The sequence below is a fragment of the Pangasianodon hypophthalmus genome, chromosome 12 (genome assembly GCF_027358585.1).
Source record: "Pangasianodon hypophthalmus isolate fPanHyp1 chromosome 12, fPanHyp1.pri, whole genome shotgun sequence".
In the NCBI taxonomy this organism is placed as follows: Eukaryota; Metazoa; Chordata; class Actinopteri; order Siluriformes; family Pangasiidae; genus Pangasianodon; species Pangasianodon hypophthalmus.
The window spans coordinates 19,914,364-19,936,612 of record NC_069721.1 but is presented as its reverse complement, the minus strand read 5'-3'; the positions used below and the strand labels follow the sequence as shown (position 1 = coordinate 19,936,612).

General features: G+C 38.7%; 3 protein-coding genes across 9 annotated transcripts in view; 2 read left to right on the top strand and 1 right to left on the bottom strand.

Annotated features, from left to right (window-relative positions):
• Nucleotides 1-2,322: 2,322 nt before the first annotated feature.
• gpx9 (glutathione peroxidase 9) lies at nucleotides 2,323-7,478 on the bottom strand. Of its 2 annotated transcripts, none has more exons than XM_053238787.1 (5): nucleotides 7,313-7,478; nucleotides 6,852-6,976; nucleotides 4,029-4,159; nucleotides 3,478-3,608; nucleotides 2,323-2,948 (listed from the first exon to the last, which is right to left on the bottom strand). In XM_053238787.1, the coding sequence occupies exons 2-5, from the start codon at nucleotides 6,922-6,924 to the stop codon at nucleotides 2,891-2,893; spliced, it is 393 nt and encodes a 130-aa protein (XP_053094762.1). In that variant the 5' UTR covers nucleotides 6,925-6,976; nucleotides 7,313-7,478; the 3' UTR covers nucleotides 2,323-2,890. The 2 variants fall into 2 exon arrangements, with proteins under 2 accessions (XP_053094762.1, XP_026771571.3); XM_026915770.3 differs by having other exon boundaries at nucleotides 6,852-6,945.
• A 1,149-nt stretch (nucleotides 7,479-8,627) lies between these two features.
• Nucleotides 8,628-15,443, top strand: fbxl15 (F-box and leucine-rich repeat protein 15). The gene is made up of 5 exons (XM_026914532.3): nucleotides 8,628-8,754; nucleotides 11,323-11,482; nucleotides 12,166-12,668; nucleotides 13,161-13,510; nucleotides 14,614-15,443. The coding sequence occupies exons 1-4, from the start codon at nucleotides 8,645-8,647 to the stop codon at nucleotides 13,348-13,350; spliced, it is 963 nt and encodes a 320-aa protein (XP_026770333.3). The 5' UTR covers nucleotides 8,628-8,644; the 3' UTR covers nucleotides 13,351-13,510; nucleotides 14,614-15,443.
• Nucleotides 15,444-19,681: 4,238 nt separating this feature from the next.
• The window catches only part of LOC113527500 (PH and SEC7 domain-containing protein 1), an 80,684-nt gene continuing 78,116 nt past the window's right edge, over nucleotides 19,682-22,249 (top strand). For all 6 annotated transcript variants that reach the window (XM_053238645.1, XM_053238644.1, XM_053238647.1 and 3 more), the window contains exon 1: nucleotides 19,682-20,084. The gene's annotated coding sequence lies outside the window, so the exon portion shown is untranslated. The remainder of the gene's footprint in view (nucleotides 20,085-22,249) is intronic.

Genomic DNA, 22,249 nt, shown 5'->3' with positions numbered 1-22,249 from the left:
GTCTGTTAGCTATGGCTATAACCCTTTCTCTCTCACCACTACTCCAGCAATCCTTGATATTTAATATAATATTCAAAGTGTTTACTATCATATTAAACACAAAATGCTCTTAGAAATGTAGTATTATAATCCTGTACTTAGCTAAAAGAACAATGATTTGCAATCATAATTGCAAATTAAAATAATTTTCACTGTCATATTGTCAGTAAGGTGACACAGTGGTGCAGAGAGTAGTGTTGCCACCTCACAACTCCAGGGTCCCTGGTTTGATCCCGAGCTCAGGTTACTGTCTGAATGGAGTTTTGCATGTTCTTCCTGTGTTTGAATGGGTTTCCACTAGATTCTCTGGTTTCCTCCCACCTCCCAAAAACATGCTGGTGAACAGGTAATATTAATAGGTGTTAATGTGTGTACATGGTGTCTTGCAATGTACTGGTGTCCCATCCAGGGTGTATTCCTACCTCATGCCCAGTGTTCCCAGGATAGGCTCTGTATCCACCACAACTCTGACCACGATAAAGCAGTTACTGAAGATGAATGGATGTATATTGTCAGGAGCATAAAGCATGATAACACAGTTCAGTGCTTGAGACAAATAGAGTTCATTCTGCATAAACATTCACACAGCACAGATTCTGCTCCTATTTATTTGTTATAATGCATAAAATGGGATGCATTGGTCTAATCCCACATATTTCCAAATAACAATGAAATTGACTTCAAGAAACTCTCTAAGCTACTGATCCATGTGCCTCAAGATATTTTTCTCTCTGTAGAGTGGCATTGTCAGCCACAAGGTCCAAAAGAAATTCACACATGAAAAATGCATGATGTTGCCTCTTTAGGTATCTAAAGCTCCTCACATCTGAGCTTGAAAACTGAGCTTAAGTGGCCAACATATAGCCTGTTTAAAAGCCTACTACTCATGCAAGTGCATATAATAGGGTATAAAATTATAGCTTCTAAACACTGTGTACTGCACTCCATGTCCAACAGGGAGTCATTTAGGACAATCAAATAACCTGACGTATACAGTGCCATCAGTAAATCAAATTGAGTTCCGGGGAAAAACTGATTAAACTACATGTGTCCTTTGAAATTACCATTATAAATATTTTATTACAATTAATTATGAAATACTGACACCTAGTGACGGCTTTGTGTTCACAGATTAGATAGATAGATAGTTAGATAGATAGATAGACACAAATGAATGAACTACTTTATATAGCAAAATTATAATAGATATTTAAAATAGTTTAAACAAACATGTTCATAAAGATCACTACTTATTTGGTATTTATTCATTGGTTGGTCAAGCGACTGATTGATTGATTGATTGATTGATTGAATGAATGAATGAATTCCAGAACATAGATAATCATTCTTCTACACTCTTTTTTTCCCAGTCCCTCTTAGGGAACCCCTAAATGCTCTACACAGAACCTTAAACCATACTGTTTTTCTATCGCAGATGAGTGAGGTATTAATGCATGGTTTGCATTGCATGCATTTTAATCACATACACACACAAACATCAAAGGAAATACATGACACAACATGTAAGGTTAATAAATTACTTTTATTCTTCATTTTCCATTTTGAAACCTCTGATCAGTAGGCCTGCATGCTTGTGTGTGTCAGGCCACAGTGATGGTGCTGGGTGGAGCTATTTCTCTGAGTGAACACACTGAAGCTCTGAGTCTTTCTCCAGCCCTATCAGACCCAGCTCAGCTGCCTGAATGCTTTTACTGAGGGATCATCACACTGCCTCACCACTATGACACACACACACACAGGACTAAATCAGGACTGAGTGGTTATGCTGCTACAACCCATCCCAAACTGTACCCTGTGCACTTCCTTTAGATCCCTAAAGCACTTAATTGTCTTTTCCTACTTTTGAAGAAATTTCACTATAATGTCTGTGGTCGTGACTGTCCCTCAATCCCTGTTCCAATAAATATCACAGGTGCCTTCACTCTTCATTTTATTTTTTTTTTAACTTAGACAATTCCCCAATTTATTTTTAAATATTCACCCACTTTAATTCATTTTATTCATTATATGTCTACACTCTTGAAAAAAAAATTGTTAAGTGTAGCATTCTTTGGTTGTCCCTCTTTGGAAAATCTTAAATGTTTTATGTAGAACCCAACAACTGAGAGTTTTCCTATCATGCTTACTACTTCCAAGCAGGATACTTTTAGGAAGTTAAGCACCTTTAACTATAATTTAAAAACCCATAAAGGTTTCCCTTTTCTAAGAGTGTACTGCAGTTGCAGTTGGGTTAAAAAAAAAAAAGGGGGGGGGGGGGGGGGGGGGGGATGAGACCATTTCAATACTTTTCTGGGATTTTTAAAAGGTTATTAATGGTGTAATGAAAAGCGAAAAGGAGACTGCATTAGTGAAGAAAATAAGTGAATATCCACCTTAGAGTCTTGAAGCTTATTGACAGCTGAATTTACTTTTTTTTTTTTTTTCCAAAATATTTTCTGAATTTTCATATTTTTCCAGATCTGGACTTAAATGCCTTAAAGTGCCTTAAGTGCCTTAAATCTCCATGCTTTTCTAGACTTTCTAGATCTGTTTAATGATTCATATCAAATTTATAATGAAAATCTATTTTGGTCAACATAAGTGAATTACTTACTTCACAATCCACATTTCTGATGATTTGATTCACAATCTTCCTATTTCTACAGTGTAAAAGGAGTCTAATGTAAAGGCATATCAGGGATTATATCTAGATGGACATGTTCTTATCTATGGTCAATGGGTTTTGTTCGTATATTATACATGTAATAATGAAACCCTTCGGTATTTATAAAGTAGTATTTATAGAGCTGATCCAAGGTCAGTTGAGCCATAGCAGGAACAGATTGAGGATTTACAGGAGTGCAGCGACGTCTCTCTCCACCCCTTCAAAAGGGTGATTGGGGTCATAACTGCCCAAGAAAAAAATAAGCAGTTAAAAAATAAGCAATAAATATTAATGCCACACCCATTAGCAGCATTGTATTTTTTTTTATTTATCCAGCTCATGTCAATCTGTAGAAGAAAACAAATAAAATAATATAATAAAATAAAAAATATAATAAAAGACAAAAAATGAAATTTTAGCATATTGACAGGCAGGATATTAATTTTTTGGTCTGCAACAGATGCCATCTCAATAAATGTAAGTTCACTAAAATTGATTGACCAAATAAATGTAATTCAATCACACTTTGCAATATTTGTTTTATTATAATCATATAATGAGAAACGTAAGATAAATGCATGATATTTTCACTTGATGTCGTGCTTTTGCACTGACGATTGTCCGACCCAAAAGAATCAGAGAGAGATTTTAGCTTTCTACCGGTCATCAGATGGTAAATTCTATTTACTTACTAGTAAGTCACAAATTAGCTTATTAAATTAGCATGTTAGACAAACATAGACCACTGACTGAAAGTATCAGCAGTTTCATACCGTCTGTATGGCAACCCATCTGCAGTGATAAGAAACTTCTCAAAGTTCCAACGGATGTCGTTGACTTTAATCGGAGACCAGTAGAGTTGCTTGATGTCTCCAATGACAGGGTTCACAGAAGGCAGAGACGCCTGCAACCAATTCAGAGGTGAATTTGGCTTCTATTAACTAATTAATACTTTTGTGCTTATTTTACTGCTATGCTTATTATGCTTGTAGGTGGGTAGGCTATGCAAAAAATTGCCCCTAGGTGTGAATGAGTGTGTGAATGTGTGTGTGCATGGTGTCCTACAATAGACTGGCGTCCCGTCCAGGTGTGTATTCTGCCTCTGTGCTTATCATTCACAAGGTGTGAATGTTCACAGATTTACCTTGACCCTGACCAGGTACTGAAGATGAATGAATGAATGAATGAATGATCTAATTTAAGTCTTAAGCCTGAGTCAGAGATTAAGAGTTGTATCCTTTAATTAAACTGTAGTTTCCATGCACTCTCTGTTCCAAGGTAAAACACACAGACGCCTGTCATCTTCAGAATATTAATAACTTGCCTTCAGGAAAGAGTACAGAGGCTCCTCGTTCAGCCCATTAACCTCAATTTTACTGAACATGGGGAACTTTGGGATGAAACCGCCACCAGGTCTGACACACCGCAGGACGTCCAGAGTCTCGTGATTCTCCTCTGAGAAAGAAGAAGAATGAATGTCACACAACTACAGGGTTTTTAACTGCTGTGATATTCATTATACGATACTTACACTGCCTGTCAAAGGTAGTCTTTTATTTTTGTTTTATTACTGTTTATTCACCACTGACAAAGCAAGACATTACAAAATATGTAGGAACAAAGACCTAAGTCTGTAACAAACTCCATCTCAACATGCCTCTAGTTCAGTTCTTCCCTCAGCAGCATGCAGACCAGAATATTGACACCTGCAGCTTGTTTCCTGCCCGTCATGCAGCATTATACCATAAACGTTCTCTCATGCTATTTCCTTGTCACTGATCAGAACTAATATTCTAGTTAAAGTGTTCCATGTTAATCCCTGCATTCTATGTGTCCTAGTTTACTCCATGTGTCACCCTGAACCTATCATAGTGTTGTTTGATGTACTGATTATAGTCATGTCTGTTTACTTCCAGGTTTCACCAGCTAGTAATTAGCTTCTCCTGTGTTTATAATCCAGTTCAGTTTTGTGACTTCTTCGCTCACTGTTTTAATAAAACGTCTACAATGATATAGTCTTTCGTTGTTACAAAGTCTTTGTATTTAAGGACATATTAAAGGCAGGTGTGTTTGCAGAATAAACCAATTGAGCCTATAGATAAAAGACTCACAAACAGTATCAGCTGTAAGACAGATGTTGTATCTGTTGTGTTATCTTCACTCACTTTACTAGGAAAACAACCTATATACTTGCTCATTCATGCAATTATCCAATTAGCCATACACAGTCCCCTCCAAAAGTATTGGAATGGCAAGGCCAGTTCTTTTGTTTTGCTATACACTAAAGACATTTGGATTTGACATCAAAAGATGAATATGAGACAATAGATGAGAATTTTCATTTCCTGATATTTACAGTGAGATGTGTTAAACAATTTAGAACATGGCACCTTGTGTTTGAACCTATTTTTCAAGTGATCTAAAATGTTGTAAACTGTGACTGACAGTTATTTCTTTTTGTCCAGGTCTGCCCTGTTAGATTGATTGTTTAAACAATTATTAGCTCCGAATGTTTACTCTCCATTTGAGCTCAGGGTTTTAGCTGCGAAGACTGCATTTTTTTGTTAAAAAGGATAAACCAATATGAAGACCAGAGATCTGTCTATGGGAGAAAAGCAAGCCATTTTGAAGCTGAGAAAAGAAGGAAAATCAATTAGAGCCATTGCAGAAACGATGACTATAGCCGATACAACAATTTGGAATATACTGAAAAGGAAAGGAACCACTGGTGTACTAACAACCAGACATGGAACAGGTTGGCCAAGGAAAACAACAGCATTTGAGGAGAGAAACATTGTGAGAGCTGTGAAGAAAAACCCAAAAACAACAGTCAGTAACAATACCAACAAGCTCCACAGAGCAGGGTGGAAGGTATCACAATCCACCGCTCGAAGGAGACTTCAAGAGCAGAAATATAGAGGCCATACCACAAGATGCAAACCATCTATCAGCAGTAAGAATCAGAAGGCCAGACTGGAATTTCCAAAGAAATACGAGCCAAACAAGTTCTGGAAACAAGATTAACCTCTACCAAAGTTGATGGAAAGGTAAAAGTGTGGAGAAAGAAAGGATCTGCTCATGATCCAAAACATACGGGCTGATCGGTCAAGCTTGGTGGAGGTGGAGTCATGGCTTGGGCTTGCATGGCTTCTTCTGGGACGAGCTCACTAATCTATATTGATGATGTAGCTCATAATGGTAGCAGCAGAATGAATTCAGAAGTCTGTCTGCCTATTTATAGAGAAATGCATCCAATATAATTGGGAGGAACTTCATCATGCAGTAAGACAATAACCCAAAACACACTGCTAACACAACAAAGGACTTCATCAAGGGAAAAAAGTGGAAGTTTTAGACTGGCCAAATCAATCACCAGACCTTAACCCAGTTGAGCAGCATTTCACCTCCTGAAGAGGAGACTGAAAGGAGAATCCCCAAAACAAACAACAACTGAAAGAAGCAAGCGATATGTAACCAAATAATAAGTGTTGCTTACTTTAATTTACTTTAAGACTATCTGTTCAATTACTTTTGCTCACCCAAGATGTAAATGATGTAAATGAAAGCTGAAATTCTGATCTAGTGTCTCATAGTCATCTTTCAATCTCAAATCCAAATGTATTCAGTGTATAGCAAAAGCACAAGAATTGGCCTTGCTGTTCCAATACTTTCGAAGGGGACTGTATGTGCCAGCAGCACAATGCATACAATCATGCAGATACAGATACAGATACAATGTTGAAGTGACTTTGACCAGTGACTTTGACCGTGGCATGGCTGTTGGTACCAGATATGAGCCAGATATTGGTGTGAGCATTTCAGAAACCAATGATCTCTTGGGCTTTTCATGCACAGCAGTCTCTGTAGTTTACACAGAATGTAATGTGAATATTCAAGAGGAGCAACCTGATGAGATGATCAAAAGAACACCAGCCAAATACAAAGATCTGGTTCATCCTGCAGATCATCAAGACTATGTTTCAACAGTTTGACTGATACTACAAAATAAATAATAAAAAACAAACCTTCCTGCGTATTATAATGAAGGGCACAGAGACACCATATTATGCAATTTGCGTTGTTTAATCTGTGGTCTGTTCAGATTCCACGGGCCATGCTGAATCACAGTAAAGATGTTGTTTCTTACCTGGTGCCTGTAGTCCAAACTGATTGCATGAGAAACCCAGAATGGTGAAGTTCTGACCACTGAACCTGTCCATGAGTGCATTCAGCCTGTGGTACTGAAATCACAGGAACACACCCTGCAGTTTGCTGTAATGAACACCTTACCATTAATCTAGTACTGTACTTTTTTTTTTTTTTTGAATTGCTGATCTATGATGACTTATAGATGTATCATAGATTAGCAACCTTATAAATATTGTATCCTGTAAATAGAATTTTGGCAAACTTTTGACATCATATTTGAATCATTTAACAATAACTACACAGTTCTTTTGTAAAAATGAATACAATTTAGGTAAATTAAATTAAATTAAATTAAATATCCTTTTTTTCTCTAGATTGATTGATCTTCCCTGAATATTATCAGACTACATCAGAAATACAGTCAAAGATATATATAGTATATTCATGAGATTAAGATACCTCCTCGACAGTGGAGCCTCAGAAGGTGGCCACGTTGACGATGAGAAGCACTTTCCCCCTGTAAACCCTGAGAGAAACAGGTTTCTCTTCCAGCGAGGCCATGGTGAAGTTGTAAACTGAATTTCCTGCCATATCTTCCATATGTGGATCCAGTACCCTGCTTAGCTTTAAAGAAACCTTCTGCAAGGCCACCAGTACAGGTTCATTCACAATCCAACAAACTCATGGCTCAGCAGTTGTTCCACTTGGGTGCCTCCATTGTCATTTTACCCTGTTGGTGATCTGACGTGCTGATTTTTTTTGTTTTGTTTTGTTTTGTTTTTTTTGTGTGTGGGTTCTGTGCTTGCAGAGGTATGCAGATCCTGGCCGTGATGCGAGTATTAATCACAGAATGGACAAATATTGTTAGTTTACAACTTGCCGGGGTCTAGAACCTACATACGTAATATGGTTAACATCTATCCAGGTGGTTGTGTGACATGTTGTGATTTGGTTACGATACAATTCAACCTGACTCAGCAGGCCAAGATGCTGTAGACTAATATGAAAATGTGTACATCATTGTGACATTAAATGAACATTAAATAACTATAAATGGATAAAAAGCTCAACATGTCATTCAGATTAAAAATTGTTATCGTTGGCAAATCTCTGGGAGGAGTAAGAGGAATAAAACCCTTTAGTACATGCTGTTTTAGGAAAAGTATCAAATGCATCACACCACCCTGGCGTTGAATGTTTTCCTATTTCCTAGAGACACTACCGGTCACCACACACTAGATGGCCGTACAGAACTGAACGAGTTCAACTCCAGGCATGTGACCAAAGAAGAAGAAAGCGGTGTTCTGTCTTATTACGCTGTTTTGTAAGTTCTGTACCCCTTGTTTTCCTGTCGTAATCTGATTGGCTGAACTTGTGAACGAACTATTTGACAGGCTTTCTATGTGCCTGATTCTGACTTGCTTTTACGTTCGATTTTGTTTTTAAATGTTTTGGGAAATTAAAAACAAAACCAAGACATACAGTTACTGATTTAGCTAACTTGCTAGCTAAATTGTTTAAGAGTCAATATTTGAAAACATTTTAAACATCACTGAATTCAGCCCAAGAGACCCAAAACATCCTCTGAAAAATATAAAAACGTCCAATTTTAAACGTTGAATCATGTTTGTGCTTCAGGGACAACAAGCAAATTGAGTAAAATAAGAATTAAAATATTTGAATTAAAATATTTGTTTAGAAAATAGTATGCTTGTGGGTTTGTGTTTGATTTTAAATCAGGCGGACACGAGAGCTACCGAAGGGTCCTGAGGATGCAGGCTGTGTAGAGAGATGTCCGTTAACGCATCACCCCGGTCATTAGCACTAAACATGACTGACAACAATCACCGCTCAGCTGGGATTTGCACTGCAGTGGAGGCAAAGCCAGAGGAACGACACAAGTATAGAGACGTTTTTATATTAAAAGATTATTATCAATAATATAAAAATGCGAAGATAGCTTTAGTTAATGCATGCAGGTTTCCTGAGTTTGTAGCTGTCATGTTGCTCTGACAGCCTGCTGGGTTTTACTGCTCTCTGCCTGAAGTGCAAAGTACCAAGCCCATTTCATGCATGCTTTTATTTTATTTTTTTCCTGTTCTGTATCTTTAGTATTATAATTGCACAATACAGAAGTGAGCAGTTATAATGGATATAGCTGTAGGTTGTTAGAGTAGGGATGGGTGATATGGCAATAATACACTATATGGCCCAAAGGTTTGTGCACTCCTGACCATCACACCCATATGTGCTTGTTGAACTTCCCATTCCAGATTTAATCCCCTCTTTGCTGTTAAAATAAACTCCATTCTTCTGGGAAGCTTGCTACCCCAATAACTACTATGTCCATATACTATGTAGTATAAGCTTATCTGCTGAGTACTATGTCATAGTATGTTATATTTACATTCACAGCATTTTATTATATTGTTATTCTGTCGCACGACCTGTTTTGCACGTTTGCACGTGCACTTTATGTAGCAGTGTGTAGTCTCATGTATGGAGGAATGTTGTCTTGTTTCGCTGTGTACTGTACCAGCTGTATGTGGTTGAAATGACAATAAAGCCACTTGACTTGACTCGTCTTGAAAGGCTTTCCACTAGATCTTGGAGCATGACTGTGGGGATTTGTGTTCATTCAGCCACAAGCGCATTAGTGAGTTCAGGCACTGATGTTGGGCGAGGAGGCCTGGGGGGCAGTCGGTGTTGCAGATCATCCCAGAGGTGTTCATTTGGGTTGAGGTCAGGGCTTTGTGCACGACACTCAAGTTCTTCCACTCCAAACTTAGCAAATCATGTCTTCATAGAGCTCGCTTTGTACACAGGAGCATTATCATACTGGAACAGGTTTGATCCTCTTGGTTCCATTGAAGAGAAATAGTAATTCTACAGCAAACCTATACAATCTTGTCCTTCCAACTTTGTAGCAACAGTCTGGTGAAGAACAACATATGGCTGTGATGGTCAGATGTCCACAAACGTTTGACCATAGAGTGTAGATCACTATACTTGAAGACGTTTTCACAATGCAAGATCTGGATTACAAAATGGCAATGACATTTAAAAAAAAAAACTGTTTGGGAACTTTAAAGTAACTCTTCACCCTGAAACACATTAGATATATTTATATTGCAATATTATTGATGTGCTTAGTGATTCTGATGCTGATTTGCTGATTGAATCTGTATTGCTGTTATTCCTGTGAGAAGTCAGCAGGTATCTGCTTCTTTGACCTCACATGGGGACATTGTTACTGCTAGAGCAGTTAGAGTACCCTTGTACACTCAGTGTCATATTAATGAGAACTCTAGCGTAGAAATAGTGAAGACAGCACATGCTGGGATCAAAAATCCAGAATGCAATGCAGCTATGTGACACAGTGGTGCTGAGTTACTGCAGAGACTCGGCTAGTTGCTGATCTGTGAGAGGATGAGTGCAGTGGCACTGATGTCAGCATTAATGTGAAAGTTTGAACCTTGCAAGTGATTACAAATGTATGTCATCATTTTACCCAGATATAATTTTCAGAGTAATAAGTGCAACAGAGGTGTTGATTCCGCTTGAATCACAGCCATGGAAAGGATGTAAAGCACCCAAAAACAGAAAATAAGAGAAGGAATCCAAGCATCACCAAGTTGCTATCGTTGAGCCATAGTTCCTGAGTCACTAGTTACTTTTTAGTTAGATTTAGGGTGAAATATTACACTAATAATTTAGTAATTTACTATGATAATAATAAAAACTCACCCTTTTGTCATTTTTCCTGTGATATTTAATTCTCTTAGGTCTGAACATAGGTGGATAACTGTGACACTATAATAATGTTACTTAAGGACATTTCTTATCATGATAAATGTGCTATTTAGGTTTGCAAATAAACTGCCAGCAAAATACTACAAAAGACTATTTTACTAAAACAACCAGTACAACAAATAGATTTTAATGTCCAAACAGCTACATTCTACTTTATTTTAAGTAACAGCAGAATCAGCCAGTGTTATAAAAATATTGATGATAACCACAGTACTATTAAAAAGGTGTATTAAGACACAATTTATTACAGTAGCTATATGACATCATCATAACACCTAGCCCAATGTTTGAATATGCCATAAGGTATTTGTTTAATCAGTTTATTACGTGAGGAAATTTCTTTGAGACGCTTGTTTCATTTTCAACCCTGCATGAAACACACATAACAAAATGGCAAAATTAAGATATTGTGAGATAGTCCCTTGTTCTTCAGAATTAGCTTGAAAGATCAAAAATGTATTTATTTTCATCTTATAGCCTATGCTGTTTATGTGTATGTAATATGCATCACAAAATTGTTTCCTCTCTTTAGGAGTGGGCGTAATACATTTCCCTCTTCTCTTGCTCTTTCTTTCCCTCCATTTGCACCTGGTCTGTAACTAGAGGAGCACATGTCTAGTCATTTTTGGTTGTGAATTTCTAGCACATTTTTGCAGGTATCAGCTGTTAGACCTCCCCTGGGAGGACGTCCTCGTGACACACGTGCTATGCTACTTGCCTTTACGACACCTGGTCAGCCTACAGCGAGTGAGCAAGGGCTTCCGCTCTCTAATTCAGGTTTATCTGGCCAACTGTCGCTCATTCGACCCTGCACAGGTGAGCTGGGTTCTTTCCATCATCTAAAGATGCACAATGTCCTGATGGATTCACCTGTTAGACACACGTCTGTGATTGGTGTTGATGCATTTAAGGCGTATGTACATACAGTGCTCACAGTAGATACATTTGGACATGGGAAGCTGTCTTTAATCACTTGAAGTTAGACCATTTTCTCTTCTGTTTGAACATTTTCATACTGAATAGAATTTTCCTTCGCACCATTAACAGTCAAGCCCAAACTTATTAAAACTGTTCAAGAAAATGGGCAATAATTTCCATCAAAATATGTGGCCAAATTATTGTCACCCATAACCATATATAAAAGAAATACAAATTCTATTGTTGCCTTCAACCATGTCTTGTTTTTAAGCAAATATTAGATGTGGGGTGCCAACAATTTGGAAAAGAGTTTTTACAGACACAAAATGCACTAAAAAATGCACTATTAAAATAAATCTATGCAGTGTCTCTTGCATGTATTTCTGGAGTAAAAGTACCACTTTTTTATGTGATGATGGTTTTTTTTTTTTTTTTTTTTTTTTTAACATTCATTTTAGCCCATTTTCATGAAGGGTGTCTGTAATTCTGTATTTGACATTTAACAGTTAAAGACGGTTTGTATGCAGTTAGATATACTGAGATATTTCAAGCGCTTTCTACTCTGTCTCTGTCTCATTTAGACAGGTCCTCACATTCCTAAGGAAGCTTTTTGTTCCATGCTCTGTGATAATAAAGTCCTCCAGAGCCTCTCTGTACATGGCTGCTGTGACTGGATCACTGATAAAGAACTGCTTCCTGTGATCGGTCAGAACCAGCAGCTGCAGCGTGTGGACCTACACGGCTGTGTCCACCTCACTCGGCACGCTCTGGTGGCCGTGGCTCTGGGCTGCCCCCGCCTACAGCACCTGGGCCTGGCACACTGCGAGTGGGTGGATAACCTGGCACTGCGCAGCGTGGCGGATCACTGCACTGAGCTGCGTACGCTGGACCTCACCGCCTGCAGGCAGCTGAGAGACGAGGCCGTGTGTTACGGGGCGGTGCGCTGGCCCATGCTGCGCTCGCTGTCTGTGGCCGTCAATGCCAACATCACAGATACGACTGTGGAGGAGGTGGCCAAGCACTGCAGGGAGCTTGAGCATCTCGACCTGACTGGCTGTCTGAGGGTTCACAACGAGGCCATCAGGTGAGCCAGGGAGTGCGTGTGTGTGAGCATGCGTGTGTGTGAGCGTGAGCGTGTGTGACTGAGGTTTCTGGAGGCTGATTGAAAGCAATGACACTGTGCAAAACAGTTTGAGAGCTTGATTCCTGTAAACAGTTCTGACATGATATCTGTGTTGTCCATAATAACATAAAAATAATAATTGTATGTTTTATGTTAAGTATATTTAAGTACATAGTATTATTTGAATTATTATAATATAATATAGTATAATATATATATATATAATATAATATAGTATTTTTTATATATATATATATATATATATATATATATATATATATATATATATATATATATATATAATGAAAATTACAATCAATTAAAGCGCATTAGAAAATATTATTATTGTAAATTTAAAGGATTTTTTCCTTGCTGCTTTCATTAACCACTGATATCTTTCTGTTTTTGTGTGTGTGTGTGTGTGTGTGTGTGTGTGTGTGTGTGTGTGTGTAGGACCGTGGCTGAATACTGCCCTAAACTGCAGTCTCTGAAGGTGAATCACTGTCATAACGTTAGTGAGTCCAGTCTGGGTGTGCTCCGAAGGCGGAATGTACAGATCGATGTGGAACCTCCTCTCCAGAGGGCGCTGGTGCTGCTACAGAATGTGGTGGGCTATGCTCCCTTCATCAACCTACAGATATAACAGTACATGAACACCTGGGTCCATGTGTATCATACGTCTCAGTACAAGAGTGCTGATCTGCAGTCAGCTGTCTCTCAGTGAACATCAAGCTCATTAGTCAGGTGTGTTTTTCTGAGAGGTGTGGTACATACGACCCCAAGACCAGCCTAGCTGAAATTAGGTGAGTGACGAGTACCCCTCTACTGTAGTCTACAATCTGTTTAAAAGACAGGATTAAAAAAAAAAAAAAACTCACTCTTTACTTTGTTACTTCATGTTCCAGGTCTTGTATTGTAACACTTATTTCCAGTCAAATTCATACACTGTTAGAAAACTTTATTTATTTATTTTTTTAAATAGTTCTCTGCTTCCTAAAGAGGTACTGCATGAAACACTCTCTGATAAGAAAACAGTCTGTTATAGGATTCACCATAGGACCTTTCCTCTGAGAAACAAACCAAAGAAATTTTTATATTATTATTCACTGGAAAGTTGTACAGCCATCCAGGATTTCTTGCTGGAATATGCTGCTTGACTTACATATGCAATATGCATATATAATATATAATGTGTGTATATATATATATATATATATATATATATATATATATATATATATATATATATATATATATATATGAAATATGCAACATTAAAGAAGAAGAATGATTTCTAATTCACACTATCTTTAATTCCCTCTTAGAAAAAGGTTCATTTGGGCTCTCGAGTGGTGTAAAGCGCTCATCATCATCGGGAGATCACGAGTTTGAATCTCGTTGCCACAGCCACGCGCTCTGGGTGGGCGGGATGAGGCATTGGCGTAGGCGTCGGTCACAGTGACACCAGCCAGTCTTGGGCGTCTGTGAGTTTATGTGTGCAGAAAAGAGCAGATATGGCTTTCACTCTGAGTGTGTTACACTGCCTGTGATGCAGCATGAGCAGCAGTTTCAAAAAAATGACATAGGCTGGCTTCATGTATCTCAGAGGAAGCACGTGTTAGCCTTCGCCCTTCCCAACTGGTAGCTGTTGTGTGACAGTTAAGTGCTAGTTGGTGGATGGGGATTGGCAGGTGACAAAATTGGGGGAGAAAATGTGGAAAAATCACAAATCAACAACAGAATATTTCCCTATCAGAGAGGGTTCTTTTGGGAGTAAAGAATTCCTGACTATCTATACATTCTATAAATGTATAACTACAGTATAATTTATACTGTAAGAAGACTGTAATTCAGACTGTAAGAACTGACTGTAAGAAAGGCATTTTATATAATGTTTCTCTTTCAGGACTTCCTTCATCCTTGATCTGTTTGGAGTGACTCCCTGTGCTGGCACAGTGCAATAACATGGACCATGTACTTGTATGAAATATCTATTTCAGCTACGTGATTGAGTAGTTGTGTTCTGCCAGCGGTTCCACCAGCCCTGTTTCAAGTCATGATAATACAAAGGCAACAAAACTCTTCCAGCTGCTGATGCCATGCAGGACTGATTAGGGACAGCATTTTAGAGAAGTTTACCTCTCAAAAAGGTGTCATACTTATTGGATCTGTCATACTTGAGATTTGCATGTGTAAATGCAATGTCTTTTAGCTATTCAAATATGCTGTTTTGTATTTCTGGTTCTACTCTGAGCACTCATTTTGATTATGAAAACATGAATTGGAGTTAAACATACTTTCATAAGTAATTGTGGGAAACGTACTGTTTAATATTTTATTTATTTTTTTTATATGCTAAACAAAAGCTTTGTATAATTTTGCACTTAATGAGAGACTGAAGGAAACAAAGTTTCCTTTCAAAGTATCTGTTCAGAGATCTGTTGATTTGTGTTATAATTTACTGAGCATATCGGATGGGGAGACCGATTTTGTGTCCCAGTGTTAGGGGATACACATGAACCTTCTTTAATTTATCTTACAAATGTCTTCAAACACCCAAAGCAGTTGTTATTCCTACAGGTATAACTTGAACCTGTCACCATATGACCTCAGCTAGCTTTAAACCAGAGTGAATGTGTTTGTCACATTTAACTTATTCTAGAGATAATGACATTTCATTATAATACCTTAGATTTATGGTGTAAAATGTAATTGTAATAAAGAATTTGCATAAGGGTTGGATTGGTCTTATTAAGGAGTGGATTATACAACTAGATTACAACACTTGTCATTAACTCTGAAGATGTTAAGGCATTTTATTAAGGTGTTCTGTGGTCCACAATAATTCCAGATTATTCCAAGAATTAGAGTTTTATTATATTATTATTATTTTATTATATTATATAGAGTATAAAATAGAGTGTGTGTGTACACACATACATATACATATATATATATATATATATATATATATATATACACTATATTGCCAAAAGTTTTGGGACACCCCTCCAAATCATTGAATTCAGGTGTTCCAATCACTTCCATGGCCACAGGTGTATAAAATCAAGCATCTAGGCATGCAGACTGCTTCTACAAACATTTGTGAAAGAATGGGTCGCTCTCAGGAGCTCAGTGAATTCAAGCGTGGTACCGTGATAGGTTGCCACCTATGCAATAAGTCCATTCGTGAAATTTCCTCACTACTAAATATTCCACGGTCAACTGTTGGTGGTATTATAACAAAGTGGAAGCATTTGGGAACAATGGCAACTCAGCCACAAAGTGGTAGACCACGTAAAATCACAGAGCGGGGTCAGCATATGCTGAGGCGCACAGTGCACAGAAGTCGCCAACTTTCTGCAGAGTCAATAGCTACAGACCTCCAAACTTTGTGTGGCTTTCAGATTAGCTCAAGAACAGTGCATAGAGAGCTTCATGGAATGGGTTTCCATGGCCGAGCAGCTGCATCCAAGCCTTACATCACCAAGTGCAATGCAAAGTGTCGGATGCAGTGGTCTAAAGCACGCCGCCACTGGACTCTAGAGCAGTGGAGACATGTTCTCTGGAGTGACGAATCACGCTTCTCTGTCTGGTAATCCAATGGACGAGTCTGGGTTTGGCGGTTGCCAGGAGAACTTGCCTGACTGCATTGTGCCAGGTGTAAAGTTTGATGGAGGGGGATTATGGTGTGGGGTTGTTTTTCAGGGGTTGGGCTTGGCCCCTTAGTTCCAGTGAAAGGAACGCTTAATGCTTCAGCATACCAAGACAATTTGGACAGTTTCATGCTCCCAACTTTGTGGGAACAGTTTGGGGAAAGCCCCTTCCTGTTCCAACATGACTGCGCACCAGTGCACAAAGCAAGGTCCATAAAGAGTCCTGAGCTCAACCCAATAGAACACCTTTGGGATGAATTAGAGCGGAGACTGCGAGCCAGGTCTTCCCGTCCAACATCAGTGCCTGACCTCACAAATGCGCTTCTAGAAGAATGGTCAAAAATTCCCATAAACACACTCCTAAACCTTGTGGAAAGCCTTCCAAGAAGAGTTGAATCTGTTATAGCTGCAAAGGGTGGGCCAACTCCATAATAAACCCTACGGATTAAGAATGGGATGTCATTAAAGTTCATGTGCATGTAAAGGCATACGTCCCAAAACCTTTGGCAATAAAGTGTATATATATATATATATATATATATATATATAAAAGTCATGGCACTGCAACTGTGTGACCTGTCACAGCAAATCTGATCGGTCTACAGGGTCATACATGGTGTACAAGCTTCGCATTTGACATTGCTTTAATGTTTTGTTCTGTTTAAAGTTTATTTGTTATGATTATGTGTGAATATCTTATAAATGATTGGTTATATACAATATGCAAATTTGATGAGGTTTTGGAGCGAGATCACTTTTGCTCAATTACATTTTATGAATTTCACATTTTGAAATGTTTACAGACTTTCTAAGACCCAGATGTCTAGTTTTGTGCATAACCAGCATTTTTTTCTGCACTGAAATCATTCAGTAGAAATTAAAGTCACGATTGTTTTAAGAAGTTTATTTTCTAGTTTTAATAATAAATATATGATATAAATAGAATGGCTAAACCTTTCAAGAAATACAGTTTTGGAAATTGGAAACACCAACAAAAATACACACTCTTTTACTACTCCTGGTAAACCAGTGTTCAATCCTGAGTTAGGGTTACTGTCTGTGTGAGTTTCACATGTTCACCCCACCATCCCCATGTCCAAGTGGGCTTCCTCCGGCTTCTCTAGTTTGTTCCCACCTCCCAAAAACAGGTCATTAGGTGGACTGTCTCTGATAAATTTAGGTGTGAATGAGTGCGTGAATGTGCGCATGGCGCCTTTCAATGGACTGGCTCCAGACCAGGATAAAGCGGTTACTGAAAATTATTGAGTGAGTTTTCAGCTCCCTGTTTCTCAAAAGAATGCAACAGAACTGCAGTAAATCTGCAGATAAATATCATACTGGGAGCAGTCTGAAAGTTCAAACTGAAGTTCTTGAAAGGATGTAATTATAGAAAGGCATGTTTTGTAAAGTCAGTGAATATGAGTAGTGCTAGAACCCAGTATAATCATGTGACCACTAGAGGTCAGTAAAGGCTGTAGCTACTGCTTACTGAACTCATGGCATCAGTGCTATTTTTGTCATTTGTTCTGCTGATCAGCATTATATTAGGTTCAATAGGGAGCCATTTGGAATTCAGCCCTGTTCTCTCTCTCTCTCTCTCTCTCTCTGAGAATATGTTTCTCTGTTTAAACTGCTACATTGCAGTTGTACCAAAATACCAGTGTCATGTGAAAATTGTGCATATTATGCATGTTGTCACAGCAGCCCAATTCCCTGGACAGCATGTTTTACACCAGTCACAATTGAATGTAAGAGTGGGGTATATGCAGTTAGCCAATCTCAGTCATTTCTAAACATGACATTTCATAATTCTTTAACCATAGTGTTGCTAACCATAGTGTCAGTGTGGTGATTTTCCTTTATAAATAATAATGCATTTGCCATAAATTGGTTTAATCTGGAGTAACCTGTGAGCACTATTAAAATTTAAATGGTTTACTCTATAACCAAGCTCTAAATGATTGACCTTTTTGTCACTTATGAGTGCATTTGAGCTAGGAATTTTACTAGGTGTAGCTTGCATTAAATGGCAATGGCAAACTCTATACCCAGCTCTGCTAGATCTCCAAGAGCAGGAATAGGCAATGAAGTGATATAGCAATCATTATATAGCACTCCTGATCCAAGCTTTTTAGAAGATCTTGATCAACTAGCTCAGGTGTGTCAGCTTTGGCTTGACATATATCATTATTGCTGAGTAATAGGATATTTTTATTATGTCTAGGAACTGGGTAGAGGGAGACAATATACAGTATAAAGCTAAATATTTTATTTATAGGGGGCTTGTAACAAACTGTGGAATCATACTCTCAAAGAAAATTACTGTGAAGTAACTTAAGACGTTGCTAATAGGATATTGGATCATTATTTCAACACTGATTTTTTTTTTTTTTTACCACTTATTTGACTTTCTCTTCCTGTTCCATTGTAAATTTACTTTTTTAAATATTGAATTTCTGGGCTGTAGTTGAACTGACTTACCAGGGTTCACTAGAAAGAAATGCTCAATCTAGGACACATAAGGGTTCTTTCACTTGTTCTTCCAGAGGATACTTATACAGAGAGTTAGGACAATAAAAATCGTAACTAAGATTTTTAAGGGCCTGAACTAAACACTGTTTAACAGTTGGACTGACACAGGACATAGACTTTTTAGGTGCCAGTTTGTCCGTAAAAAAAATTGACACATCATGATGCATAGTTTTCACTGTAATTTGTAAATGTGGTAATATTCATATTAGATCTATTTGTAGTATTGCTTGTTGGCACAGTGGTGCAATGGGTAGAATTGCTGCCTCATAGCTCCAGGGTCTCCAGTTCAATCCTGAGCTTGTGGTGTGGAGTTTCACATATTATCCTTGTGTCATCATGGGTTTCCTCCCAAAAACATGCCAGTAGGTGGATTAGCTACTATGCTAAATTGCCCCAAGGTGCGAATGAGTGTGTGCATGGTGTCCTGCCATGGACTGGCGTCCCTCCCATTCAGGGTGTGTTCTCACCTTGCACCCAGTGTTCCCTGGATATGCTCTGGATGCACCATGACCCTGACCAGCATAAAGCGGTTCCTGAAGATGAATGAATAAATATTGCCCATCCCTAGAACAGGGCTCCTTTGAGTACTAATGTAAAGGATCAAGGACTTAAGTGTAGCTCAGTATCTGAATAGCCTATTAGAGGCAGGTATGTTGGAAGTAAAGCTTACAGGGTGGTGGATCTTAAGCAGCAGGGATGGGCAGGATGCCCTACAGGAACTTTGTGACACACCACCTGCAAAACTTGTCCCACCTGCAGACGTTTCCAGCTAATCCCGGAGAGTGCACTGCGCATGCTCCGGGCGCCACAGGCCGGGTAGGGCGAGAGTGTGTTTGCGGCGTGGTGTGTCTAGTTGTCTAGAGTGGCTGAGTTACACAGGAAGCCTCCTTCCCTCCTTCTTCGCCGGTAGAAGTCAAAAATAAAACATGCAGCTGCGCCGAATCAGCACCGCCGGTCCTGCCGACACCGGGCTGGAAATGCAGAAATAACGGAGGAGAGAGTCAGCCACCTGCCTGCGAGGACGGACACACACACACACACACACACACACAGAAGCAGAAACCTGCCCGACCGATGCGGACTGCAGTGGCGTTTCCCGGCTTTACGCATTCCCGCATTCCGCACGCGCACGCATGACAAGGACGCGAGCTTCATAAACACCTTATAACGCTTATAACTCCATCCGACGGTAAGAAACTCCATTTAATGCCCATAAGGTGCTGACCTGCAGTGTGTGTTCTTCTCATGAGCGTCTCAAAAGCTGCGTGGATTTGAAGAACATGCTATTTGTTAATAAAAATCACATTCTATTATGATTTATATCAATGCTTCAGGATTACTTCTAGTCGAGTTTGGGGATGGAGATGAGGCTTTCATGTGCTGTTGTCTTCTGTTTCTAAAGGTCATTAAATACAACATCTGTATGGATATGACTATGCATGCCTAAAGGGTCCTTCTGATCAGCACTCCAGTTATGATGGCAAAATAACTGCCTGATAAGTTTTATGGAGTGCATTTATGTGTCCCACCAGTTGAATGAGACATGGAGGTCATGTCTGCTGCATTCCCTCAGTGGCATCCTTCATCTGTAAATAAGCACCTTTGACAGGGAATTTGGCATCCTGATTTGTGCAGCCTACAAGTTGATAATATCATCTTCAATAACAGAACTGATAGAGGTTCATGTGTTTGTTGACTTGTTGGGAAACTAATGTTTCGATACATTAGTTCAGGTCATTGGTAATAATTTGACTCATTAATGTTACATAGTCAAGGAAGATCAGTTCAGTGTTTTCAAGATTTAACAATACAGCATAATGTTGACCGCATGCCTCGAGGCAGACTTTAGCCTAGAAAGTGACACTGCAAAGTGACTTTGCTAAAGTAGGTACAGAATCTATGTATGTATGACCTGTGCGTTGTTCAATCACATATACAAATTTGCACACAGTAATACTGACAAACCCATTTCAGCATTCTTTGAATTGCTGGTATAAAAACACAAGTGACTTCAAACGTTGCTGAAAAATAGGTTGCATTTTGTCTAGAATTTCTTCCATCGTCACTGTGGATTGTCCACAGTATCTTCATTAACACTGAACACATTTGGAAGTCTCCAGCACAAATCTGGAGGACATAAATGCTGCAGTTTGATTCAGACATGATGCCCAAGAGGTCCAGGCCATATGATGTTAGAATATCGGTATTGGGATAAATTAATTCGCCGGTTGCTTTTAGGTAAATATTGCAGTTATCACCAGTACACTGACCAGTATAATTGTTGCACAAAGTGACAGTTAAAATTTGCAGTAGAAAAATGGGATCAGATTCTGGGCTGTTGCTAGTGGGACAAAATGTGGTGATAATGGGCCTGCAGCTGGAGGGGTCCCACAAATATTCCATGCTGTCAGAATATGTTTGTGTGTGTGTGTGTGTGTGTGTATATATATATAATCTGTAAAATGGTTTAAGAACCAGTTCAATATACTTTCTGCAGAACCTGAATTGCTACCTGTGTCTCTGCTCAGAGATCCTCAGAGACGCACTGACATCCTTTTAGTAGCAAGTGTGCTGTCTGTGAACTTCTGTTACAAAATTATTTGAAATTTTACATGCAAGATAGTAGTGTTCTTTTTGTGTCCTGGGTTCACATGCATGATCTATGTGATGTCAGTCAACAGCATACTCATAAAGTACATCAGTGGATCTGACAAAAATGTCAAATAAGGTCAGATACCAATCCAGTTTCTGGGTTATGCATTTCTAGTAACAGATAGCTGATTGGGCAACTGCTTTTTGTTTGTTTGTTTGTGTTTTTTGATAGGCAATGGTTCTGTTGCATCTATGACCAAGATAAAATGCTTACTTTCCTCATTGAAAATCTTTTAATTATATGGACTGTAAATTACTGCTTATTTTAATTTCCCACTTTTTTAAACTGCTCTTTCTTAATGCAGACACTGTCCTAAGTTGTCAAAAATTCTTTAATCATATTTCTGCCAGTTCGCCCACCCCTAGTAGCAACTGTGTTAAAAGCCATTGTCTCATTCACAAGAAGGTGGAAGACACGCGTCTTCACTTTTGTACTATGGTGAACCTTGTTTCTGTGTCGAGACTGCTTGTTTATTTTCTTATAGTCTCTGTTCCCTGGATGTTATTCCCTAGGCAGGTGATAAATTGCATCGGCTGGTAGCATGGACAGAATACAAGGTACAATGCCATCGGAAACTCGCACTGCACGATGATATTTGTTTCAGAATGAACAGAAGCAGACAGAAAGGAAGAGAGGAAGATGATGATAGAAAGTGAATGATAGAAAGACATAGGGTTAGTTGAGGGGCGAAAGAGAGAGGA